This window comes from Halichoeres trimaculatus, unplaced genomic scaffold (genome assembly GCF_033239565.1).
Source record: "Halichoeres trimaculatus isolate MK-OKI-2021-1 unplaced genomic scaffold, fHalTri1.1 fHalTri1_scaffold_7, whole genome shotgun sequence".
Classification (NCBI taxonomy): Eukaryota; Metazoa; Chordata; class Actinopteri; order Labriformes; family Labridae; genus Halichoeres; species Halichoeres trimaculatus.
The window spans coordinates 18,779,127-18,806,519 of NW_027437185.1; the positions used below are offsets into that span (position 1 = coordinate 18,779,127).

Here is a 27,393-nt window from a genome sequence, read left to right on the forward strand (position 1 = left end):
TGGCAAGAGGAAGGCATTTTTCCTGGACGCCATGGTGAGAATACATAGTAACTAAGCTGAACATGAAGAGGAAAGATGACTGGATGAGTGGAGGGAGGAAAGACAGGATCAGGAAACATGCTGCTCTTTTTCTCCTTTTCCTAATCCATCCTGCAACTTACTTGGCTGCATCAAGTTCTGTTGTTTCATATTTGTGTGTTCATGTGTGTGTGTGTGTGTGTGTGTGTGTGTGTGTGTGTGTGTGTGTGTGTGTGTGTGTGTGTGTGTTGGTCATTTTGGAGCACAGTCAAAATCCCGACGGCTTTTCTGAGTTTCATCCAAATGTGTGTGTGTGTGTCTCCATTCCTATGCACATTTCTGTGTTATGATGTTGCATGCGTGTCCTGGTATGTGAGCTCTCTGTTTGAGCACATATACATATACCTGTTTATACTGGCTGCTGTCTTAAAACATATTTGTTTGCTCTGCGTAACCAGATTAGATATCCTCCTCAGGGTCTTTTTGTTTCGTGCAACATGGATCCAAAGAAATTTGACTAACTCGATTCAGATCCATCTCCTTCTGCAACCAGACCAGTTCAGTATCAGTGCCTGAGGTCACATGTTGGTCCAACTGGTATAAAGTGCATGCATGTCTATGTGTGTGTGCGTGTTTTTGGGGCTAAGTGGCTGGTGATTGACAGTTGGCAGACCTGTAAACACACTGACACACTGACGAGTAGACAGACAGACAAACTTCAGGACCATTAAAGCCAGGTCATCCGATCTGTTTTTTAGTGAGGGGCCGTTTGACCCCCTGAGCGGACAGATCAGGCCTGTCGTGAAGCCCTCCACCACCAGTACACCCAGCCCTCCTCCTGTTCTTCTTCAACCCCCTCCTTACCCTCTGTCACCCCCTTTTCTCCTTTAAAGAAAGCCACTCTCTGATCCTCATCCCCTCTGTTGGGATGTTGGTTTGGTATCCAGCCGAGCGATGGTGGTTTATCCGATTTAAGATACAAAGTTTTGTTTGTTGTTGTATTCTTTTTCATATCTTAATTTAATTAGTTCTTTGTTTTTTATGTTGTGATTTGTTTGTTTTATGTCTGAATCCCCATAATTGTTGTTTCCAGGCCTGATTTGGCAGAGACACTCTTGAAAATAAGTTTTTTTTCCTTAGTAAACAATCTTTGTCCTTTTAAATAAAACTCAAACTAGAAAAATAACTTTCCCTAAAATGTTTGTGTTGCTGTAATTTTTGCATTTGCAACTCAGGTTTCTGGGCGAAGATTTAAGAAAATTACCAACATGTGGATTTTTTTTCGGTGTATAACAATAAATGTTCATCCAAAGAAAACTACACTTCTGTTGCGAGTGCAGGTCCAAGTTGCTGATGGAGGCTGGACCCAGTGAGAAGAGGACCAGAGAGGTCTTCAGCTGGTTTCTGGCTGACACTGCGTTCTGTTCTGGACACATCAAATAGATCTCGTTGATCTTGGTTTAAGGTTTACTGCAGGAGAGATTACGAGTCTGCTCTCTTGCAAAAAAGGTCAGGAGGTTGTGAGGTTTATAACCACATGAGAGAGGCTGAACAAACAACACGTGTGGCGATGGCGTGGCCTGCCTCAAACATCTAAAACCTGAGATGGAGTTTGGTTCATTTGGGTTATTAGATGGTTAAACCCTGGGTTGTATTAACATCCAAAGATAACATCTCAGTTGTGTAGCGTGTGATCTGTCTCACTGGTCTGTCAGCAGCTCAGACTATTTACAGATATGGGTCTGGTTAGAGTGACAGGAGGGACCAACGCAAGGCCAAAATAAGAGTGAGCTGGGAACAACAGCTGTCTTTGTGGCAGCTACACTGGGCTAAATATACATGAAAATACTTCAAGACATCACAGGCTGTGAGGGTGTCATATTCCCTTCCACTCTTCACTTTCTCGTCTTTAGTTTCTCACATTTTTAGTGCAAACTGCTTTTCCTGCAGGACGACACAAACTCAGGTACCTTTCACTCCGACAAAGTCACTAAGAGCAATGGCTTCGCGCTGTGATATTAAACGAAGTAACTAAAGACAACAAGCACAGCTGCTTTGTGCTATCTTTGCTTTGTCTTGATCTGAACAGGGAGACACACAAATGCAAATTCACACAGAAAGCCCTCACGCCCCAGCAGAGGGGCCTAACTTTGAAATGTTAGGCCTACTGTCATGTCTAGGACATGGCCCAGGGGAAAACATGAAAGGCAATCGGTCAGTTTAGAGAGGCTTGTATTAATGAACGTGGTCAAAGAGCAGGGGAGAAACAGGGGAAAGACATAGCATTACATGCTAAAGGCTGACCCCACTTTACTGAGGTCCTGCTGGAGGAGGAGGAGGAAAGATGGAGAGGAGGCAGTAAAATCAAGAGCAGGAGGGGAGAGGCTGCACGGAAGGAGAAAAACGAGGTAAGGAAACTCCAAACATGAGGAGAGTGTTTGTAAAATAAAGACTAATGGATGCAGCAGGGACGAGGAGCGAAAAGATGAGTTTAAGCAGAAAAGAGATGTTAGGAGTTAGAACTGAGGGGCAGGGGGAACGGGGAAGACGAGGGCAGCGAGGGGTTTGGAGGAATGTGAGAGAGGCGGGGAAAGGGGTCAGTTCAGGAAGGCTTCCAGCTGCGATCCCTCCACTCTGATCTTATCTGGACCTGTTTGCTTGGGGTGCACACAGCACCTCCACACCCCTAACCCTGAAGATCTCCTGCAGTCACCCCTTCTGCTCATGCTAACCCCCTCCAACAATGCAAAGGAGCAAAAGGATGAAACAGAAATGCACATGATGCTGCACATACAGGGAATCAGAATGGCAGGGAGCGAGATCCCTGCTCAGGAAAGATAAACATCTTGTTGCTTACGCTCGATTTAGCTTTGTCTATCTTCCCGAGAGGGGAGGAAACAGAGCAAATGTGAGAACAGAGGGTTTAAAAGTTCAGATGTGATTATACCAAATAAGATCAGCTGATCTGCCAATTAATCAGTGTCCCAGACCGACAGACAAATTCTCACATCTGTCTGATTGAATAAGAGTTCCACCACAAATAAATTAATGACATGCTGGAAGGTCTTCCTGATGGCTGATTGTTAAGCAAGACTCAAGGGTTCATTCTTTGAGTGGGAAACTTTGAACAGAAGGATTAAAGGAGAAGTTGGTTCAGGAATCTGGAAAAATCACAGCAGTAAGACAAAAACTTTAGGGATGTAGAAAAAGACATTTTCAAAAAAATGTCCAAACCCTCTCCTGGTGGTCATTACTAATAATATACCAATACATTTTACTTCAAATCTTTGTTTTTTTAAAATGTTTGGTGACTGCACACAGGATAATTTCAGAGGCTGGCAGACAGGTAACACATCATTTAGAAGCCCAACACAGACTAGCCTACGTCATTTTGGAGAAATTCAAGTATCCCTGTGGACAATCACTGAAAATATTTGAGTTGGATGGGTCTGCCTCACAAAAACATGCAAAACATCTCACAAATCCATATGTTCCTTTGTGAAAGACGGCCAGAAAACTGATGGATCCATTAAGATAGACCACATGCCAGAAGTCCGACCCCCCATCTCGAGGCCTCTCGTGATCAAAATCTGACTGATTCCTGCTCATTTGGTCAGCTGTGTTTCTCTCCTGCATGTGTCCTGACTATGAGGATCCAAACTTGCCAATTCATCCAATTAAATCCACATCAGAGAGGTGCTGTTTCTCTGGTGGTTTGGCTTTGACTTTCAACAACATGTTTTATTACCATCAACTTGATTCGGGTCAGGTCTCCTTATTGGCCAGTTCTGCGTAAATTAGTCCCCTATTTTAGGGCCAATTTGGGCAGTTAAAGCTGTGTGTACAGACTTTTTTGGTTTAATCCTCGCTCTAATGCCGCCAAACTCTTTGTTCGGCACGTAAAAGGAATCATATGGGATTCAAGCGGGGAAGGCAGCATTGCATGCCAAGATTGTGGTGCAATAATAGCTTATTTATGATTTGAGACCAGACATTTAAATGACAGAAAGACACTAACATTAATTGCAGTATTTGATTCCATCTGTAAACTTCACATATAACTTAAATCCCTGCATTTCCATTTATCAGAACCACATCGTGCACATTCATCTCTCTGAGGATCCCCCCGCTGCTGTCTCACTCCCTCCTCTGTCTCTCCCTCTACTCATTCCCTTCTTTGTCCCTGTTCCAGATCACACAATCAAAACCACATGGACGTGAGAAAACACCCCGAGTAAATAAACAAGACTCAAAAAAGGGCCGGCTCGTTCCAAAAGTGCATCCCTGTTGCTTTGGATTTAGGAAGTATTAACTGCAAATAGACAAGTGACAGCATCATAGGGGAGTCATTGTTGCATGTTTGCGTGCATGTGCGTGTGTGTGTGTTTGTGAGCGTGCTGAAACATTTTTTGTCCTGCTGTCTCGTTAAACCACAGACCCTCTGTTCTTCTTGATTGGCGTCCAGGCTGCAGCTTCTGATCCATGAAGAAAAACACAAACAGACATGTGCTCCAAGCACTACACAATCATTAGATCACATTCACACGCAATTGATGCTTCAGCACCTTCAGGGCACGATCAATCTAAACACGACATGTGTGCAAAATCCCTGCGTTTGTGTGCAAGAAAAAAAAGTACAAGGAAAAGGAAGAAAGGGAAGAAGAAGAAGAAAAAATTGTGGATGCAGGGAAAATTGGAAATGGGAGGGAAGAGAGATGGTTGACCTGATAGATTGTCCACATGTTCGACCCAGATACTCCATGTGTAACCAGAGCTGACTGGACATCTGTGGTATACTCTCCTGGCTCCTGAAAATACACTCAGGACTCATTGTATTATGACTCCTGAGTGGAATAGCAAATATGCAGATAAGAAGTCCCTATAGAGGTTGGCATTGGAGATGGGGGGATGCTGGATGGTATGCAGAAATGTAGGAACACACACATGAGAATTACAACATGCAGGGCCACACATACAGATGCACACTCTCTGCAACAAGAATGCAAACGCACACCAAATGTTCGCCAATATGTATAAAACAGATGGGGTGCTGATAAAGAGTTTCAACATGTGCAGTATATTTCTGCAGAAAGACCCCCACCCGTCCTCCGTGCATCCACCTGGACCAGGCAGTTAGACAGAGAACAGCCAGCAGTGGCAGCAGTGATAACAGATGTTACAAGACCTGAGTGTGTCAATTAAATACCCTCAAGTCATGTTGTGTCCACCAGCGTGTGCTCATAAACGCCTGTTAAACTCCCTTCATCACACCATCACAAACCTGCAGATAAAGAAACACAGCTCCTTGTAAATAAAAAGATACACATGTAAATTCAGGCTGTTTTCTAAATAAAATCCAACTTGAACAATTCAAAAAATTAGTTAAACAAGGTTACTCTGCTGCTGCTGAGAGACAGCTGCGTGCAAAATCCAGAGCTCAGAGTCAGAAAAATCCCACTGAGGACGCAATGACCCATCAATGTCTTTGGCAGGCTGTTTCACACACAATGAAGCTGATCCTCAAACTGCAGCCTCTGTGGTTTGACTTCGCGCTGTAGCTGCGTAACACACGGCTGTAAACATCAGAGCAGAACAACGGCACGTCTTGGGGTTTGTGATGTTTGTGTCCAATAACCCTGATGATTTATGGTGAGAAGTTTAAATTCCTTTCCTTTTTTTACTTTCTCCATAGCTGTGCCAAGACATAGACTAATACCAAGAATGAGTCAAACACTAGTCAGATTAAAAAATATACACATATTTTAACATCTTTACTCACTAACCCTGTCTCTGTGTGTTTGTTTATAGTCTGCCTCAGTCTGGTGAAGTCGTCCAAACCTGAAAACAAGCTGAGCAGATGTTCGCCTGCTAGCCGCAGCTCTCCTGACACACAACTGAAGAGAGACGTCCTCATTTATAACAAGAAACGGCTTTTTTTGTTTCACCTGCTTGAATTATTATCCCTCTATTTCAAGAAAACAACTGAGGGTTTTAAAACTTGTTTTAAGAAAACATCAACATCACTTTTTTTACAGGAGTACATCATCCATGTAACCACAAGCAAGAAGAGCGTATGCAAGGTGTAAAAGAAACATGGAGGAGAAGACACATGCTGTGTCCCAAATCGCCTACTTCTGCACTTACACTTACTTTTTTAAGTGCATAAGAGCGGTCACCTGTTCAGGGTTGTGAAATGTGATCCTAGTTTTCAGTACGTGTGAAGCTGCAGTGTTTGATTTGGGACAACAGTACCCTGTAAGATTTTGTGCACTAGTGCAGAGTGTACGCAGTGTACTTCATGTAAGCGTACTTACATAATAATGTGATTTGAGACACAGCCAAAAACAAAATCGATCCTCCAGCATCAGTTAGCCCCAGAAGTCACTCAACCATTGGGCACAAGATGTTTGGTTGGTTTAAAACCTGTTTAATAGCAGGTGCTTGTTGCAGGTTCTCTCTAGTTTATTACACAGCTGCAGTTATCTGAAATAATTAGTCACCCACTGAAAGAAGCACAGTGCTGTAACCTCATAAAAAATACTCTTAATCTTCTGACTGTCTCCTGACACATTCAGTCTAGATCTATCGTTAATAAATAAAATGTAATTCATTTCAAACAGCAACCTCTGGCCAATGTAAAAGGGCTAAAAACTGCAGCTCCTCAAGTGTCTGCCTCAGGCCATCTGCTGGATCACAAGAAACCACAGACCAATTCAAGAAAGCCAATATTTAAGGCAAAAATAAACACGTGCAGCCTAGCACAGAAGACGAGGAGGGTTCGAATGGCTCATTTCTTAAAAGGCACAAACCTTACCAAGAAGAAATAGTCTTAAAATGCATTTGTTTTGAATTAATTAAAGCTATAAGTTTGAATAATTAGAAGCTGACTTGAATGACAGGTGAGTGTTCAGCTGTTAGTGAGGAGGCTAAGAGTGTGCTTCAACTCCATTTCTGTGCATTATGCTGAGTCAGCATTTTCAATATCTGCTTCCAAGCTTCACTTCAAAAGGTAAAGGTTGACCTCACACAGACAACGTCCATGTGTGATTTAGTCTTTGTTCAATCAGGGAATCATTTGTAGTGGAACCTTGCTGATAATGAGTAATAACATTATTGACTAGGACTCAGTTCAAACTGTGACTCAACTGAGATTCTTCTTCTCTGATTCAGACTTGACTTAAATTCAAGGTTTGGTGACTTGATCACAACTCTGCTAACACAAGTCAACACGTCCTCGGTCTCATTCCAACTCCTTCGATACTCTTTTACAAACGTTTTGAAGAGACAGCTCCCTCAGATCCAGATCCCCTTGTAGCAGATCCAAATGTGCAGAAGCAGTTTACCCAAAACCCTTTTCTTTATTCCAAGGTGCACTTCAGGGACAGATAGCATGTAGTCTTACAAATGCGGATACCTGTTACTCTAATTACATAGTGTTGGAAGTAGTCAAGACAGTTTTATCTGTGTCAAAATAACCCTTATTTATATTTCCTTCTATTAAAGACAAATGATTAGTTATCAGTCTGTCCTTTAAATACCAGTACCATAGTAAAATCACATGAGGCCTCTGGGAATTATTAAGCTGCCAGTGGTTTCTTGCTGGAAAACAAGGAAATTAAGAATTCTTGTTGGATTAAAACACCTGATTTCCCAGAGAATGTCCCCCTGCATGTCTTCATTGTCTGTTTATGGAATATGTGTGATAGCCATCTCAGTCCCTCACTTCACTCTTGGCTGAACTTTGGGTTAATGTATACACAGAGCAGACAGAACAGACGGACCCAGTGTGGAGGTTCACAGCTTCCAGATCCTAGAGGGTGTTAACTATAAACTCAGAAATTAAGAAAAAAGTTGGAGAGGAGGAATACGAAGGGGAAAAAACAGCCACTAAGCCAGGGCACGGGGTAAAAAAAATAAGGGATAAAAAAGACTGAGGCACATTTGGAGAGGTCAAACAGGCCTGACGCCATAAATACACCCCCTCCAGCTCCAGTGTTAAGCTGTTGAGAGCCATCCTGTGCTCTGCTCTGAAATGCCCCTACCTCGCTGTTATGACAGAATAACATGGACCAGTGATGCTGAGGGCTTGTTCAAAGCCGTCAGACCCACTTTTACGAGCTGGCCTCTCATTAAAGAGGTGCTGGGAGAGTGACGAGCCTGTCAGGGGGCTTTTACGCTGAGCAGGAGCATGTCGTCACAGTGAGACCATCTGCTCGCTGCTGCTCCGCTCTGCACCTCCATCACCTTGATTTCTCATTCCACTGCGTGTTCACTGCACGTCTGCTAAGGATGAACGATAACCTCTGCTCACACTCTGCCTCCCTGTTTGTGCGAGTCCACATCCAGAGATGCTATCTGTCTAATAAATCCAGGTGTGCTCGCGTGCATCCCGTTCTGCAGCTGCATCCAGCCGCTCTGCATTCCTGACAGACGAATGTTCGGTGAATGCCAGGGAAAAGACCAAGAGCGGAAAATTATATCAGAGGATCTTTATCTATCCTGGATGCCTAGTTTATTTTTCTTTTAAAACACAATTTAATGTACTTTGTGGTGTGATTATGTCCTGACTTTCCTGTAATTTCTGATAAATAATCAAACTGGTTCAGGTACACGCTGCAGCATGGTGAAGGATCACTTGACCTCACAGCGCTGTCAGCCAGCCAGAGGCCACACGGTGGTGTTAAAGAGTTTTTCTGCTCCCCTATTAAAAAGCTGTTCACCTTGTCACCTGCCACTTGTGATAATTAAAAAAAACTTCATAATGGTTCCCACATTTGGCACCGTGTCTGCACAGCAGCACTCAGCAGGCTCCTGCCACTCATGCCTGCTCCAAAGCAGGTCGGACAGGCTTGAGCTGAGAACTGGCATCCTGTGGAGAAGTTTTGATTCTGATTGAAAATGTTGGAAATACAGGAGTGCAGAGGATTAGGATTTTGATTCTTTCAATATTATTTCAATATCATCTATCAAAGTTCATTTCAAGAAGAGAGAAAATTGGAAGGAAAAAAAGAGAAAATCAATCCTTTGAAATCAGGAAATACCTCCATACCACTGGTATTTGGTCACAGTTTCAGATGATCACTTTAATTTGAAGCCAAAATAGAATCATAAACTCATGTGCTTGTTTTTACTTCCCTTATTTCACACAACTCCTTGAATAATGTGGCCAACATGGCTTATTTGTTGTCTGCTTTTTAAAGCCACTCTTTTCTTTGGCCTGCTTGTTGAAAATTTGCATTTACATTGTTTGAAATTACTTTCCTTTTTGACAAAATAATCCCTAATACAAACATAAAAAACAAAGATATGTTCAAATAATTACTGAATTGCGCAGAAATACTGTTTTACATTACATTACATTACATCCTCTTTCTCCACAAACGCCATGAATGATTCTGCAGCGATGCTCTTAAATCAATCCAAGACTACAGAAATGGATTTTGTGCCTGTGGTTTAACACACCACTTTATGCTACACACTTTGATGCAGACTGTTCCTCTGTAAACAGCCAGTGTTTTGAAACCAGACAAAGCAACACTGTACAAAAAGAAGTGAATCAGATGTTCTTCTAAATCCAGTTTGACTTGAAGGCATGTGTTTTCAGATGATTCATTTCTCCTTTTGGATCAAACCTCTTGAAATCTGCTCTATTTTCAAGTTGTAAACATTTATTTTCTGACTCACTGTCGTGTATTTGATAAAATAACATCTTGTTGTAGTAAACCTGCATCTCAGATCTTCACAAAGTGTACTTTCTCAAAACTTTTGGCCGCTCCTGCATGTTTGTAAACCACAGAAACACTTTTTGGAGTCTTGTTTATGTTTGGGATATGTACGGGGATGGCTCTCAATGTTGTATTCTAACATTAGAGTTGTGAAGAGCATGAGAAAACCCTTCCCTCAAAACCAGCACAGCCTCAGTACAATGACATGCCGGGAACAGATAATTATGTAAATATAAACAGGCTCAACATGACTGTTGCTTAATCTCAGCCTCTTTTTGAAATGATTACTTCCACAGTGAGACAAAAGGTTACGACCTACAATCTGATGCTTAAAAGACAGAACATGAATACAAAATCCTTCAACAAGTTGCATCCATATTTCCTGTTTTGCTCCTTTCACATCATGATCTGCCTTTAATGTCCTCACAGCTCATTTAAATAAATGTGAACAGATAATAGCATCCAGCAGTGTTTTCTATCAATCAGTGCAGATGAGCTTCATGCTCTTGTGCTGTGCGTGTTCCTCAGGACCTTCTACCAGCCTGTGTCCAGCTGTTTATTTTCCAAATGTTAGACTGCTAAACACTGTGGTTTCACAAAGCTAACTTCAATATGAAGGCTGGTGAGAGGAGGAAGAGGGGCCTTGATGTGGTTTATGAGGGCATGTGTTTGTCTGTAAACTAATGGTCAAGATATGCTGCGCACATTTTTAAAAATGTCCTGGAACACACCTGAAGCCAGCTGCACCAGCTGTTCATTTATTCAAACTGGGCACGGTTTAGGAAGTAAAAGATTTAAAGCTAATGTGAGGAGGTTTTTTAAGCTGGTTATGAATCATGCAGAAATAAGCAACAATGCCTTTTCATTATCTACAACTAGACCATTGGAAAAAAGGTTGGCAATTTCCATTTAGTAACATTTTAACGCATTGAGATGCATCTGACTTTTTAAAGAAATACAGAGTTATTTATGTTTTTATTTTTTTTTCTTGATCAGAAACTACAACCTGGGAATATACAGGACAAGATCAGCAGTGATACACCACTCTGCCCACAGGTGGTGCCAAAAAAAAATGACACAATTAAAAAGTTCTTTACAGAAGCTTTAACATGAAACACATTTAAATGTTGCATTGTTGGCCCAAGCAGCTTATAGTTGTTGTTTTTTTTCACAGTGGTCGCTACTAGAGCTAGGGGAATGTTTTTTTAGGACCAATAATGTACTGATCATTAGTGGTCAAGAAGGTCGATATCCGATATCCGCAGTCTTAAGTTTATTCTTTTATCGGCTGTCGGATTTAAAAAGGCAGATGCTGATTATCGGTCTATCCCTAATCCCTGTTTTGACTTCAAACCTTGACCATTTTCTGCAAGTATTCACCCTGCTCTCTACATTTCCTGCCTGGTTCTATCTAGTTAAGGTGAAAATTGATGATAGATGGTAGGGATGGCCAGATACCGATACCAGGTATCAGTATTGGGGCTGATACCAGCCTTTTTTCATGGTATCGGTACTCGAAAAGGCTGCAGATACTAGCAACAGATACTCTAGGCAAAAAAAACCTTACGTTGAGCAAGTCCTCCTCCCCACTAGATGCTGCTAATACTGCAGTTTAAAACCACTGCGAATGTGCATCATGTCCTTTTCAGACAATATGACTGAACCAGGAAAAGCTAACAGTTTAACTATTTTTATTTTGCACTTTAGTTTACTTTGAAAAATAATTAAAGTCTGGCAGTTGCTAGTTTTATTGTGCACTTTTAATATTATTTTTTTCAATATTGATCAAAAAAGTTCTAAACTCAGAGAAAGTTGTTTGTGTTTTTATTTGGACTCAATGGCATAGTGACTGAGCTGTCTTTTATCAAAATGATCTGTCACTGTTAATTGAAATTTTATGTTTCGAAAGTGCTAGCAGTATCGGTACTCTGTATCGATGAGTACTCAATAAGGAGTACTCGTACTGGTATCGGTCTGCATAAAAAGTGGTATCATTTTCCCTAATAGATGGAGAAACCAACAACTTACTGAGCACAAAGTTCCCCTTACCCAATCTTCACTCCTTCCTGAACCGTCAGGCTGAATGGTTGCAACAAATGTCACCAATCCGCCTGATAAAAGCTGCTAAGCTTTACACGAGTCTGGTGTAGACACGTGGGCTGTTCATCCGATGGCTCCATTAAATGGAAAAAATCTATTCTTCTTCTTCTTTAAAGTTTCATTCTTTGCAATTTAGTAGTAGGCTTCTTGTTGCGATGACAAATAAAGTTATATTCTATAAATGCAATATGCTTCTCATTTGGATTATTTCTTTTGCAACCTCCTTCACTGCGCATGAATCTTTCTCTATGAAAATCAAACACTCATTATCACGCAGCACAAGTCACACATTCAAAGAGTATATGGCTAGTTTCAGATATTGGCTCCTGAAACAGATGGAAGTTTTGTTACCCCCTGTGATGCAACCAGCATTTTTAAACCCAGATAACAAGATAAGACTTGAAAAATAAAGTTTCCTCAGCACAGCCTTTGACTTCAGCGGCACAGACACAACTATCTCCAAACTAAATACATCAGAGTATCCAAGAGCCAGCATTCCCTTTCCCTTCTACAAATAAACTGAGCACACTCGAGCCGTCCAAGATCATCCTCCAGATGAGAAGAAGATATCAGGAAGAGTCAGTCATTTTTATGGGACTCTTGCAGGGACCAGAGGGAGAAACAGACACATCAATAGAGGGGTAGGAGTAACCTGAGGACAGTAGACTCACACAGCTGTGCATTCATGCTGCATATTAGAGATGCCGTCTATAAGATGGTATCTGGAGTCAGTGATGTAATGCTAAATACAAAGCAGACCCCATAGGAAAAAGATGAAGAAGGAACAGATTTGCTCCTCTTTATTCCTGAGAGCGTACAACATAATGCAATTGACAATAAAGTAGGAGAGACTGGGGGCAGATGTAACAGAAGGATAAGAAGTTTAAAGAGAGTGTTGTGCTTTCCTGTGCTTTATAGATGGACACAACCCTGACAGGCCCTAAAAGAGCTGGCCAATCAGAGGGAAGGGGGTTTGTGGAGAAGGGAGCCAATAAATACACACAGTGTTTGCAATTAAGGTATCTCATCACCAACATTTCCTGTGCTGATTTTCTCTTTCTCCTCTCATTTTTTCTTGATTTATCTGAAGATGTGCAGTGTGCAAAAACTGTATGAAAATTGAAAACAGCAAATAAACTGGCTTATTTGAGGTTTTTTAAAAAAAAATTGCTTTTCATTTCCACCCCTCTGTCCGGAGCAGAATACTTTGAATCTTTTATTTTCAGCTGTGCGGTGTCGTCACAACCACCATCACTGACTTTATAATGAAGTGAAGTTACAGTCATATATTCAGTTAGTGGGAACCACAGACTAAAACACCTGTAGACATCGAAAAAAAAACACAAAAATAAAACTTGTGAGTTCAAAAACACACTAACACAACACAAGAACCCGACTTCTACACACACATGAACACACACGCACTCAGAGGTAGTTATGTGTTACTTTCCAGCATATAAAGGAAACCACCTACAGCTAGAGCGGAACAAATCCCAAACAAGAGCACTTATGAAAACAGATTTCCTGCTTTTATTATCTTAAGCAGGTCATTAATGGATCTTGTGCTGCATTTGTATTCGTCCTGTAGCAATTTACTGTATAGTTAGCTGCAAGCTTCCTGTCTGATTTATTATGCTTTTAAAAATAAAATGCAAGCCCCAAGGGGGTTTTGGCCAAACCACAGGTCTCCGTTTCCCCAAAAGTGAGGCTTTCCCCGTCTCCCCCTCCAGGTGGTGAAGTGGGAAATAAAGCAAAAGAGTTTGCTGACTGTTTGAGGTTCATCCCTGGATCAGCTGGTTAGCAGCAGAGGATTCACTGTTTATCCCTGCATGGTTATGCATCATCAAACTGCAAAGAGCATTAAAATATACAAAAAAACAACAAACAGTATGTTGGAATTTGGAGACGAGAATGTTATTTTATGTGGATAGTATGAGAAATAAATGAAGAAACCATCTCCAGTATATGAACACACGCACACATTCAGGGGGCCTGCTTTCCCGTTTAAGGTGTTAATGAGCTCTTATCTGATGAAAACTGATCCGAGCACACAGCCAGTGGTCTGACCTCTTGCCCTCATATACACTAACACCAAAGACTGAGACGCCCTTTACTGACTGAAGGGGCTCCTTCTCAACGATGACGCAACATACACATGTAAAAAAAACTGGAGATTACACTTAAATGAACCATAAACTGAGGGGGATATCCTCAGCATAGCAAAGGAAAAAAACAAGAAATAACCTGCATCTACAACAGAACATAACACTATCTTGTTTAGATGGTAAAATATCAGAGATCTAGTGAGAAAACACTCATTACAGTTTCTAAGAAGTATAAATTAGTCACTTTCCAAAACCCAGGAAAGCAGCAGATCCATTAACGTTAAAGCAGTTACTACAGGTATTGGAAAAAAACTGTGACAAATAGGTTATCATCACAGTCACAGGTTTATTCTAAATCTTGAAAATCCCCAAAACGTGACTTTAATGAGCGCATCACTTTGGCACCTTCTCACGCTGCACACTGACAGTCGTCTCCGTTACACTAATGTCTGTCTCCGGCTGGGATTTAATCTTGGGTCTGTGCCCAAGACGTGTGGGCAGACTCACCCCCTAGCCAGCATCAGACCAGTTAAACAGCCTTTAAACACAAATTGCAGAGATGACAATACACTCCCCCAAACACAGGACATGTAGAGCTATCACATGCTTCTAATTAGCCAAGTCCAAAGGTGTTGTGTTAATGTGTACGCAATAAATGTGTGCGTAGGTTTGAGTGAGAGCATACATTGCGTGTGTGTGTTGAGGAAACAGGCGGGTGTTAATAGCAAACACCTGAAGTCTATAAGCACAGTTCTAGCTCTGTCACATAGTTTGCAGAGACTTAATGGCTGCTGGTAGGGTCGTATCTCCCAGCATAAAAGTGTCATAGTGGTGCTTCAGCAGAGAGGAAACAAAACATCAATGTCAGTCAGAGTTTTAAAAAAAGACTATTTCAGAAAGTAAATCTGCTTCATTAGAAGGAAGTCATTCAGCAAAAAGAGTCAATGAAAAGCTCAACATCATCATTTCCCCTGCTGCTGCACAAGTGCTGCCCCCTGTTGGGCCCCAGCCTTAACGCATGCTGAAAGGTGAGCTCCCTGATGCGAGGGGAATAGCTTTAATGACAGAAATGCTGCTCATGCTGTGTGGTAGTGAGCCTCTCGCACACATCCAAGCAGAAATACCACAGCCTGTGATCCTGGTGCTGAGAGACTCAAGTTTCAGGTGGGAAGAGCTGGTGCTAAAGAGAGAGGAGGGTCTCTTCTTACAGCTTCGTGTTGAGAGAGAGGTGCCTCTGTCGGCCCCTCAAAGGCTCAGGGACACAAACTCAGACCCACATACACAAACACACGCACACAGCAGATACACAGCACTGTGGAACCATGACAGAGACATGTACATGGATGTTACATACACATGTAGCCACGCTCAGCTTAGATAAATACCTGAAAAAAGGAACAGAGGCCACATATTCAACACCAAGATCTGGAGGTTTCGTAAACAGGAACAGAAGTTTATCAGCTGAGAAACCTTCTCTCGATATAAACACGTTTTATGGAAACATTTTAACAAGTCTGTTTTAAGCAATCTAAAAGTTAAGGCAGGGAAAAATTCCAAGTCCAAAAGAATATGGTTGCAAAGCCACAATAAACTAAACGGCCTTTTGTTTCACGATAAGAAAAAAAAAACTCATAACTGTTAAAGACTGGAATTTGGAGAGGACTTTAAATAAACCCATAGTTGTGGGGATTTGAATTTCAGGGCCAAAACCACTTGATTACACAGTAATTCAGCAAATTTGACAGGAAAATAGGATGCAAACATCTGATACAATAACATCATAGTGGAGGAATAATTAAAGGTGCAGATGTCCACTAAGGGCAAAGCAGACTCCTAACACTCAGGCTATTTTAAAATACCTCTGACAACACTCCAAAGTACTGAATAACAAAAGGTAACTACAGCAAAGAAGTACAGACTGCTTTAGCACTATCAGTAGCTGCTGATGCAGTCAACAAAACTCGCCCCGACTTTTCAGACCTGCCAGCCAGAGCCGGCGAGTCGTCTTGGCACAGCAGACCTCAGACTGGAAAACAGAATTTGTTGAAAGTGGGCCATAAATTCCACTTGAGAACGCTTTCACCTGTTCTTGTTGCTGTTGTGAGGCTATTTACACTTGGAGACAAAGAAAAGGGGAAGGAAAGGAGGTCGAGCCAGGTGGGGGAATTACCACATTTGTGCCTGAAACATCTTCTTTAACTCCTTGATAGAATATTCAGAGGAAAAAGTGCATGTGCAGACTCTTTCTAGCTCCTGTAACAATGCTCAGATCCAGCTTGGGTTAAATTTTGTGAAATCTGGAATGTCATGAATGCCAACTTCAATAAAACACACACATCCTGTTGCTGCAAGCCAAAGATTCTCTCTAGCAGCACAGCACATTTCGTCTCTCTACAGGTGAGGTAAAACCATCAAATACACAGCATATCAGACACAGCACATCAAACATAGCTGCAACTCCTCCAAAATAGAAAGAAATACGCCTTTATTTCATTTTACAGCCATAACAGGGAGGGTGAGTGTGTAACATGATGTGGATCACACACTGTTCTCCACCCGTGGAACGATCACAAGTCCTGTAATGAACACCGCAAGCCAAACGTGGCCAATCTTGGCACACTGTCTCTTCATCTATTAAAGTGAGTATCCCCCACTGACACCAGGCATCAGGGCTCCAGCTGGACACCCCAAACCCCACAGATCTGCTGAGTGTTGAGCCCCACTGTCACAGTATGGGCCCTACACAGGCTTAGGGGCCATAATCCTCCACACAGGAACACAAACACACATTCACATACGCTTTCAGTTCAGCCGCCAAATGCATAGCAGGTAGACAGACAGACAGATTTCATGAGCACTCAGTCATCTCAACACTGTGGCTTTCCCCTGATGAGATGCTGATCCTAAGTGTGTTTTTGTTTGAGTGTTTTTGTAAGTGATGCTACTAAAAACAGAAACAGATACCTGGAGGGCAGGAGCAGTCTTGACCAAGATCCCTTGCTGTCCGCACTTTTGGTGTCATCACATCGATTTTCTGCGAACACAAAATAAATGTAAGCTAAATATAAAAGTCTGACATATGTTCGTTTGAACACATTCTACTTTTTATTCAGACTCAGAACTTCAAATCTGGATAAACAGGAATCAGTTGCCAAATTCAAATTGAATTATTTACTCTCAAAAAAGAGCACAACCCCTTTCTTATTAACCAAGATGGAATTAAAGGAGTTCAATTAACTTTTTTTCATGTGATAAATTAAAGGTTGGAGTCTATCATCAGCGTTGTGTCACCCTGTAAAGAGCTGTAACTGTAAACTAATTGGCCAGCTGTAGTAAAAGCTGATCCCGATGGTCGAGCATTAAAGCGGAGTGATTTTGGAGGGAATAATTAGGGTGCCATTAACGAAAAATACCATGACTGTGAGTTTATCAACTTCACCACATGTGTTCCCAGTTCTGCGCACACTTTACGCACAGGCGGTCAGGTGTTTGTACGGACAGAACATGCATTTACCAGCAACTAACTGTGTGATTATTAAACTATCAACAACTGTACCTCCTCTACGAGCCACTCTATGGGGGTGCTCAGCTCTGGAATTAGGGTCCCATCCTCGTTCAGAAAAGCCGCGTGTTGCGGCTGGAAGATAGACGCTTTGTCCATCTCCATCTGCAGTCTGTTCTCCAGCTGGAGCGTCCTGAAGCTCATCAGAAGACACACGGAGACGGAGCTCACAGACATCAACAGACACAGAGCGATGTGGAATCCTGGAAGCCAACGATGGACCGCGGACTTCGGTGCACATTGACACACCGGCTTACTTTCCCCGACAGAGTCGCTGGCTGTATCCATGCTGAAACACTACCTCAGAAGTCCTCTTGATCAGAAGAAAATAATCAATATAACGTGCTTTGTTGCTTTAGGTTTGATACCAAGGTGTAATCAGGCTCCGTGAACTAACTATCACATTCACAACACTAACTTCTACACACTGGCTCGGGGTTCAAAGCGCTGTCTCTAATTAGTCCTGGAACAAGAGGCAGCAGCAGTGCGCACAGATGGGAGCGATCTGGATGACAAGCAGAGAGGCGCCTGCTAACGTGCACTTCGTTGTTTTCCTGTTGGGGAGTATCCTACATGGATGTGCAATTGCAACTACCAATGGGTCCAATTGTTTGCTTCCCGAAAAGTTGCATGTTCAACTAGTTGAGCTGTGCCCGCCCTGCTAACCACGTGGGACGCAGCAGATTGACAGCTGAGAGGGAGACCGCGGGGATTGGCCAATTTCTGATCAGTCAAGAGCTTCACTTGAATCCTGACTGTTGTAGTCCTGATAGCTCTTAAGGTTGGAGTCCTATTTTCTAATCCTAATGGGCAAAATATCTTTTTTTAATGCGATAGTCCATTTTATTTATATATGATTTCTTGTGCGAAACCCACAAATGCCGAAGCCGCGCAGTTTAGTTGTAGGTTTACCTTAAGTCACCGACTTGTATAAAATCTTACACAGAATAACCTAACGTGGACGGACAATCAACTGAGAAGAAGAAACAAGGATCACACATCAGATCGTCTGAACCAGTTCAGTGAATTTGATAAAACCTTGAACAGCCAGTTGTTTTTTACCTGCACATGAACCTGCGTAATAAAATTACCCTTTCGGGTAACTGCTGTCGTCGATGGTCGTGAACATTGTTCTAGCAGATTACATCGACCTTTGCGCACACGTCTTATATCAAAATAAATCGAAAGGGCTTCTTAAAACGCTACAGCGGTCAAACTGAATCGGCGCAGTGATAATCCTGTGAGGTTGCTCCAACAAGCAAGCTCCTCCGTTTATAAACCATCTGAAAGGCAGTGGCAGCTTTTACTGCCATCTAGAGGAGAAATGAACACACTCGTCAATAGACATCACACAGAGCACACTTCTGTCATCTGACAACGTTTATTGAGAAATTTACATGAAACTGCAAAAGTTACACAACCACTCAGTGGAAAAACAGACATATGGACAAAATGTATATACAAGGATATTCTGCCCTGATAAGTTTATTTTTTTTACATGTCCGATACATGACTCTTAAACAAACAGAAAAAAAACTCAATCTGCTACATTACCCATCAACCCCCTGATAATGCATAGAGATAAATCTGGACTGATCATGAATAAAAATAAGAACATATTCACCAGTATCTTCTTCAGCAACTACAGTTAAATTACACCATTAGAATGGCAAATAAATAAAAACCAGAGTGGGGCCAGGGGGTGATTATATTATGACATGACACAGGGAAAAACATCATGTTGATAAGACATTGAAAAACAACCCTTGTTTGAGACTAGACTCAGTGAAGGAGGGCAGTAGACTGATACAGTCAGAAAGTCCAACTCTCCTGGAGAGTTCAAAAGTAGACGATGGTACAAGGTGTCATTATAAAAGTCATGGTGACCGACAAACGTACATCTGTTCATACAATCAGTCTATTTGTTACTGCTGCTGCTTCTGCTTTTGCTGCTGCTGCTACTCTTAGAATAGCAGGAGAAGAAAGGATGTCTGAGCGCCTGCTCCAGGCTGAGCCTCTTCGCTGGGTCATACGACATCATCTTCTCAATCAGGTCAAACAGCTGCTGGTGGTCTTCACCCTTTGACGACATATAATGCTGAAGAAAAAAGCATAATGAAATGAGTCTCCTAGAATTATGCTGTGATTGAACTACTGCTCTGCAGTTTTCTATTTTAAGGATAAGGCTGAAGCCATCTCTGTGTTCATTTATTCTAGTTCTTTGTGAAAAAAATAAACAAATCAAAGCAATATGCAGCTCTATTATGAAAAATACTAATACTGGGACTATGTACTGGCAGAAATCTAATTAATAATTAGATTTCTAAATAATTGATTTAGATGAAAAAAAAACTCATCAGGGTGTCCGTAATTATTGGTTTTCTTTTTACACAACACCATTCAGTGTTAGTCCAAATGTCCTTATTGTGTAGCTCTTCTCACTATGACGAGTAATGGAGTAGTCCCAGGAGCACCCTGCCACAGTGTCCATTACACACAATGCCCGTGTGTAGTTCTCTCCATCAGTCGTGTTCTTACCTTTAAAGGTTTGCAATGTTTTCTGACGTATCTCCCAGAAGAGCTGTGCACATCCCAGTCAAGCTTGGACCGGTGGACATAGCGCTGTTTTCTGTTAAATACAAAATGATTTTAAAATTTTAGAAAATCAAACATCTTATGAAACCTTTTTAGATAACTTGGCCCAAAAATTGTGTTACAGAGTCTTAATGTTAAGAGAAATGTTTAGCAGTGGGATCCCTTACTTGGTTTTCTGCAGGAGGTTGGATGGGATAGGGCCCAAGACTCTTTCCATCATGGCCAGATGCTCTTTGCTGTCATGTGTCTTAATAAGGGAAAAGAAAAAACAAAAACATAAGCAATCTCGCCAATGCCACACAGAAGGTCACAGTATAAATGATTACTTGAGCTTTCCACTGCCACCTACCTGGAAGAGAGTCGATCCAAGGTAGTACTCAATGAGTATACAGCCTATGCTCCAGACATCACAGGAATGATCCCAGCCAAGATCTGGAAGGATAACATCCAACCGAGTTACCAAAAAAGATCATTTAGAGGCTCTGCTCCAGAGCTCCAAAGACAAACACTTACCTAAAATGACTTCAGGCGCACGATAGTGACGTGTAGACACCACAGAGGTGTGGTGCTCATGTTCATATGTGGCGTTGCCGAAGTCAACTATTTTTACATCTGGGTTCTTCAGTGTTCGTTCATCACGTTTCTGACCAGAAAAAGAAGAAGTTGATGTTTCTCTGCACAGCTGCATAAACTTCAGCAAACTAAATGCATTTGGAGGTAATGTGAGGGTAGCATACCATGCCTGGGTTGTACTCCATATCATAGTCTGAGTCAATGAAGAGAATATTTTCAGGCTTCAGGTCTGTGTGAGTCAGCTTGTTCTTATGCAGGACTGAAAGAAAAAACAAGAAAGTTTTAAAAACCTGTTTTCAAAGCATGTTGCAGTTTGAACAGCCTCTTCCATTTCCATTACTCACATCTCACAGCTCGAATGATCTGGTACGCCATGTGCCTGATGTGATCGATTGGGAAAGGCTGGAAATTGTTCTCTTTGAGGAAATCGTAGGTGCTGAGGCCAAGCAGCTCAAAGGCAATACAAACATGGCCATGGTAGTCAAAAGAGTCCAGCATGTGAACACAAGAACTAAGGGAGGGGAGAGGAGACACGTTAGTGTATCGCCAAGTTTTTCACATAACTTGAAAATGAGGTCACTTCAAATAAATCGAGCTTATAACTGTATACTTACTTTCTCATTTCAGGGTCGAGGGACTTGAGCTGTTTAAGCACCTCTACCTCAGACATAGCTGCTTCTCGGTAGCGGTCTATGTTTTTAATGATCTTCAGAGCTACCCGAGCCCGATTACTGCAAACAGCAAATAAATTAGTATCAAATGAAGGAGAGGCAGAGAGACAAAAAAAAAGAAAAAATGACATTTGTAGAACTTACTTAGCGTGATCAAGGCATTCGACAACTTTTCCAAAGGCACCCTCTCCTAGAGTACTCACAATCTCATCTACAGAAAATAGAGAGTTCAAGTTAGAAACAACGCAGTGACATCATCACGCAGCCCTTTGGCTGTTTCACTGCCTGATGTTACATTGGTCTGCGCTACGCTACAGTAAACAGGCTTCTGAACACTGAAATACAACTCATTGCTAAGAATGTTACACAGACAGGCAAAATGTAACCAAAGTTAAATCTATTTGCCCAAATAGTTCAGCCTCTAAATTTATCTTTGGAGGTAAAAACCAGACAAGAGAGTGAGAGACAAAGTGTGATCAACAGTAGAAAAAAAAGGTATATATTCTATACATCTCGCTTTCAGCATGTCTCCACTGTGATAGATGAGGTGACCCTCGTCATCATCCTCAACACTCCTGGATCTTTTCCTGCTCCTGTGGTGATGGCTCCTCCTCTGCACGGGAACCGCCGCAATCCGCCATCACATCAATAACCCATCAGTCAGCCAGCACCAGGCCACCACAACGCGACATCGTCATTCATTCAACCAGGCCAAGGGGGGGAGGTGAAGGGGTGGATAGATTCGGCCCGTTCAGTAACACCGCCAGGCGAATGGACGGAGCAGCAAATTCAAATTCAGCCCCGTCAGAGAAATTGGGCGCCAGCCACCACATAGTGTGTGTTACAGAAGAAAAACATGGCAACAAGATTTTCAGATGAGAAACTTTCTCAGAGTAGTACAAAAAAACTGAACGTGATCAAATTCTTTCTACAGTAACTTCTCCGTAGCTCTGCCTACAGGTACAACTTTAAAACCACCTCCCATAACTGCCCGCTAAGATTTCAGCACAAAATTCTGGATCCACTTTAAATCTATTAAACACTTGCAACCCCTTATTTTTTAAGTCCCCAAGTCCCTTATTTTCATTACTGGAAATCATGCTTTACAGTGAAGAATAGGACACACAACAGATACAAAGAGACGAGAGATATGACCCCTTTCGAACTGGTGGTATAGACAGGAGCGGGGAGGAGAAAGGAGAGGGAAGTCCCCTTACCGTAGAGGACTTGCGCCGGGAGTGGCTACGCCTGTGCCTCCTGTCTCTGTGCCTGCGGCTGCTTCGCCTGCTGCGACCGCTTCGTCCACTACGCCCCGATGATTTGCTGTAGTGATGCCAGTCCACGGCTCTGTCTCTGCAGGTGCCATCACGGCTGTCCTCCTCACGGGCCATCTCTACGCTGTAGTCCCTGAAGTATCCTTCCCGTGAGTCCAGCCTATGGTTCAAACTGCGAGTCTCCAGGTACTGCCTGCAGCCAAACAGAGAGGAAACAGATTAAAAAGTAGAACGAGAATGAACGGTTTCGAGTCAGGGGGGCAAAGTTTCTTGTCAGTGGTCACACTCTGAAATGAAGGTGGTGGTGATGTTGCTAATGGTCTACCTATCGCCTGACATCTTATCCCCTAAGCTGTTTACGTAACATTTGTAATTAGCACCATACTTATTTACACACACCTCACACCAAGCTTTCTGTTCAATGAGATGCTTTGGTTTATTTTTGGTTATCTGAACATAAAATAATATTTTGGGAAGCATGAAGATACAAAAATTTGATGCAGAACATTTCAGCACTTTTAACCTTTAAGCACCCGTCTCCCCTTTAAACTCAAGCACCTTGACGAAGAGCCACATTGGCAGAGTTAAGGTGTGAGGCATTAAAAGTTCTGGAAAGTGTTTCAGCACCACCTGATGGGACGTAATATGATCTGTGATTCTACACCTGCAAACTATGTATGTTGGGAGTGAAAGCAAGCGTAAAGCTATTTCTGCCAAAGAAATATATAGTTTAAAAAAGAAATCTCAAGCCATCAAAAAGTTTCGTCTTACACCCCTGGCTTTGAAAAATTCAAGACACCTACAGTGCATACCATGGTAACATCTCAGCACCTAAAAAAGGCCTAGAAACCATTAGGGTCCTGGCATCCCGTTGGTGTCAGGTGTCCTCTGGGACGAAGTCTGCCTCTCTACAGAATTAAAATTAGAGTAGATCTAGATCATCAAATGTAGCCCTATTGGCAAACCTGCATTGACTCAAGTAGATTGAATTGCCCAACATACAAGCACTGGGTATAACTAACACTGATGACACTGCAATAGCAGGCAAGTCAACAGTTCGACCAAAAACATTTTTCAAAATAAAAAGACTTCATGACTAATCTTAAGTCGCATACTCAAAATGTAATTACACATTATAAGGCAGGAGTGTTACTGAATTCCTACACATTATTAAACACAACATTGCTCATATGTGATAAAATGTGTAATCTGGACTTTAAAAAGCATTTAAAACGCACTAATAGTAGTTGAGAGCAGTTTAAGAACATAGAATATAAAGTACTGTACAGATTCTGGTGCATGTAAATTAATGAAACAGGTCCCACACGATTAAATAAAAAAATTTACCCCTCAAAAGGCTTTTGGTGACGAGTCCTTCTGGACTTGTTTTCTCTCTCGCTGCTGTGTGAATCTCTCTTTCTTCGTTTACGACACTCCATTCTCTCTTCCCAACTGTATTCATCCAACCACACACCTGGGGAGCGCATTCGTTTTGAGTGACGCATCTGAAATATAAGAAGGAAGGAAAAAACCATTTAAAATGTCAATCAAACTTTAAGTATTGATAAATTCTGAACACAACAATATGTAGTATCATGAGTTTTTCCTGTACAAAATGTTGCTTCTGCTGGCTTCCTCTTGTGAGATCTAAATTTAAGTGAACTTTAGAATTTAAATTAATACAACCTGTTTTAAGATCAGTGGGATCTAGTAAGACTACGGTCTCAGAAGGTTAAGATTCTTACAACAAGATCACACAATCGTGAACGGTTAACATCTTACTGTCACTATTAGAGAATGCAACTGGTAAACAGTGACAGGAGAGACATGCCTTCATACAGCAGATCACCTTATCGGGCTGCAGACAGACACGCGTGTATCACATACAGTAACCGAGAATGTTGATTTGAACTGAAACTTGAATCTGTGAGTTTTTCCAGTTTTTCCAACAGCCAGGAGAGGCCGGGAGGTGCGCGCGCATCGGCTTGAGTCACAATGTGGTCAACGTTTTACAGAACTACATTCGATTATTTTTAATTACTACAATGAAAACGGTACAACAATTTCTAACACAAATCTTTTAGCAGCTATTAAAATGCTAATCAAAATACATAGAAGGTTGTTGCCCTATAACCACTTTACTTCAATTTAAAGGCCCAAAGGCCCGCAGGGCGTCGAGCACGCCTTCACTACCATTAGCTAGCCTAATAGCCACGCAGTAGAAAACATTACAGCATCGGTCAAAGTAGTTTTCCAAAGTATTTAGCGTTCTGTGTGTCAGTCGTTACTCTTACCACAGAAATCCGTCATTGATTAACAAAACTATTTTTCAGAAAGAAAAGAATGGAAATGGCCATTTCGTCATAGGCGTTTGGCCTTAATGGCGGTCGTCGAAAGACTGAAAAGCGAACGTTGGCGACATGAATTCAACCAACTGCAAGTTACACAACGTTCAGCTAAGAAGTATTACTCACCCTTTTGTGGCGTTTATACGTTTAAGAGTTACGATAGATCACTTGGCGTTTCGACAGTTATAAAAATATATAAACAAAGAAAATACTGCGGACTGTTTGTGCTCCAAAAATGGCGACTAGTCAGAGGATCCGGAGGAACGTTCTTGAACAAAAATCATGACGCAGAACAAAACAAACCCCACCCACTACCGTCGACGTGGGTGTCTTTCATCCCGAGCGCAGTCTGTCAGGTACAAGCAGGAAACAACCAGCATTACCAGACAAAACCGTCAAGCATTTTGAACCATGTTTGTGTTATGCCACAGCTATTTTAACAATTTAAGGCTAATCATAAGATATGTCCTACACTTTAGATTCAGAGTAGCCTTTATATGCTTAGTATCTTAAAAATACTTGGAATTTTTCTCCAGTTTTGAACTGTACTTTATAAACATGTTTTAAAAAAAAAACTTATTTTCACAAATAAAAGTAGACTTTATTAAGTACAAACGCACTTTTACACACAAAATATATAAATAACATACATGTCAGACTCTAGCTACAGAACTTACGTACTAATTTGTATGTGCTCTGGGTGTTTTACATGAGAACACAAGAACAGCATAACAAGACATTAAATGACTATATGACAAAAAGTATTCTATAGAATCCATTGTTGATCGACATGTTTCTTATGGTCATACTGTTTCTTGTTTGCTAGATGAACTTAAATGTCCGTACGCAATATTTGGAAATATGATTTTATTAAAGACGTCACTGTCTGAAAGGCTTCGCTCAGGGCAAGAGGATTTACCCCACCCTTTTGAATTGTGGGTAAAACATGGCCGCGCCCTAAGAGTCATCTCACCTTTCCGACATGCGACGATATCAATTTTGTTAATAAGACTGTCTGGCCTCGGAACAGTGGACATTCTCGCATTTGGGATACACATCAAATGTGAAGATGTCGGAGGAACCACAGAAGGCTGGTGTCTCCGGGAAAGCGCTTACAAGAGCAACGATTTCAAACATGTTGATGGCTAATTTCGAAAATCTGCCTGACATTGAGAAGAAAATCTATACGTACGGCCCTGCTTATCTGGGGGGAAATGGTGCTCTCGCAGGACTAATATCGAACAGCTTGTTTCGCAGAGCTCTGAATATCAGACAGGCTTTTATTTCCTCTGCCCTGCCGATGGCCGTGTTGCCTTTCCTGACAACATTAGCCCTGTACAACGCAGCAGTCTCAACCCCTCTGCTGCAAGGGAATCTGAACTGCCCCACATGTGCCACGATCCGAGGGGCACTCGTCGGTGTGGTTGGTGCCGGACTGTACCCTATAATGTTAGCTGCACCAATGAATCTAGGCCTTGCCTCATTGTACAGCACTTCTCCACTACCAGAGAAAGGCGCTAGGATCAGGTTCGCCGTGGACCTCTGCAGACCTATCTTGAGGAAGATGAGGGTAGTGCTGGTGCTGCAGGCCTTCTTCGGAACTTACCTGGCCTCAAGGAACTTCAAAACGTACACCAAGCTGGCCGAGATAACATTTGGCCAAGAAGAAGAGCTCAGAGACTGAAATGTTCCGAACTCAACTCTTTAGGTCCTTGTGTTTTGCACTCAACCTGTCGTTACCAATGCCTATGGAATAAAATGTACTCGATTCTTGTAAGATTGCTTACTCGTCAGATATATTTAGCACATCTCATTTTAAAACAAAACTGTTCAATGAATTTTAGAGATAAGCCTGTCATCATCTCGATTGCTATTGCAAACTCTTTGAAATGAAACACTGTGACATTGCAAACGAAAACAACAGTATTGCGATGAAATTAAAAGCACTTACAAATTTGAGACGACATAGCTAAGGGGTGTCAGGTTATGAAAAAGTTTTGAAGGGTAAAGCATAGAAATTGCAACTAATGCCAAATATAAATGTCAAGTGAGGAACTGCTTAAGAATGTCTCAAAAAATCCTGACAGAGATCCCTGTAAGCATCTATTTTTCATTACGTTTTATTTTCAGAATTTGTAAATGTAGTGTTTTAGGTGGCTTTAAATTGTTACTGCTGCGTTTTCTTAAATACCCATTGCATATTAACTGATGATAAAACTTTAAAAGTTCACTTGCATGTGGAAAGCAGTGAAGAGGTTAAATGTCAGCACTCGTTATTTCAGACTCTGTCTGTGACTCATGGTTAATGAAACGCTTTGATCAAGATGTGAACCTTGAATGGGAACAAAAAGTTAAAAAGTTAAATGAGCTACAGTCATAAATGAAATACGCTGCACACGAGTTAAGCATGGTTGACTTTTAT

At 41.7% G+C, this 27,393-nt stretch overlaps 2 protein-coding genes and 1 pseudogene across 3 annotated transcripts; 1 reads left to right on the plus strand and 2 right to left on the minus strand.

Moving 5' to 3' along the window:
- LOC141793773 (uncharacterized) overlaps positions 1-18,674 on the minus strand; it is a 139,191-nt pseudogene extending 120,517 nt beyond the window's left edge.
- A 377-nt stretch (positions 18,675-19,051) lies between these two features.
- Positions 19,052-25,256, minus strand: LOC141793099 (dual specificity protein kinase CLK4-like). Of its 2 annotated transcripts, XM_074673458.1 has the most exons (13): positions 25,098-25,256; positions 23,971-24,128; positions 22,567-22,816; positions 21,860-21,962; positions 21,494-21,560; positions 21,293-21,409; positions 21,023-21,189; positions 20,843-20,937; positions 20,619-20,748; positions 20,455-20,537; positions 20,273-20,352; positions 20,049-20,139; positions 19,052-19,608 (listed from the first exon to the last, which is right to left on the minus strand). In XM_074673458.1, exons 2-13 carry the CDS (start codon positions 24,126-24,128, stop codon positions 19,429-19,431), a joined length of 1,521 nt encoding a protein of 506 aa, XP_074529559.1. In that variant the 5' UTR covers positions 25,098-25,256; the 3' UTR covers positions 19,052-19,428. The 2 variants fall into 2 exon arrangements, with proteins under 2 accessions (XP_074529559.1, XP_074529560.1); XM_074673459.1 differs by lacking the exons at positions 21,860-21,962; positions 23,971-24,128; positions 25,098-25,256 and having other exon boundaries at positions 22,567-22,625.
- Positions 25,257-25,885: 629 nt separating this feature from the next.
- Positions 25,886-27,391, plus strand: tmem126a (transmembrane protein 126A). Its single transcript, XM_074673462.1, has one exon. The coding sequence runs from the start codon at positions 26,041-26,043 to the stop codon at positions 26,653-26,655; it is 615 nt and encodes a 204-aa protein (XP_074529563.1). The 5' UTR covers positions 25,886-26,040; the 3' UTR covers positions 26,656-27,391.
- Positions 27,392-27,393: the final 2 nt, after the last annotated feature.

Bases quoted from the DNA above. Each gene is read 5' to 3' on its own strand.
- LOC141793099 (XM_074673458.1), bottom strand. From the start codon at position 24,128: ATGCGTCACTCAAAACGAATGCGCTCCCCAGGTGTGTGGTTGGATGAA. The intron at 21,561-21,859 runs GTATAGAATATA...TATTTTCTGTAG, and splicing joins AGACATGCTGAAAGCGAGAT to ATGAGATTGTGAGTACTCTA. The intron at 20,353-20,454 runs GTAGGTGGCAGT...TCCCTTATTAAG, and splicing joins TTGGATCGACTCTCTTCCAG to ACACATGACAGCAAAGAGCA.
- tmem126a (XM_074673462.1), top strand. From the start codon at position 26,041: ATGTCGGAGGAACCACAGAAGGCTGGTGTCTCCGGGAAAGCGCTTACA.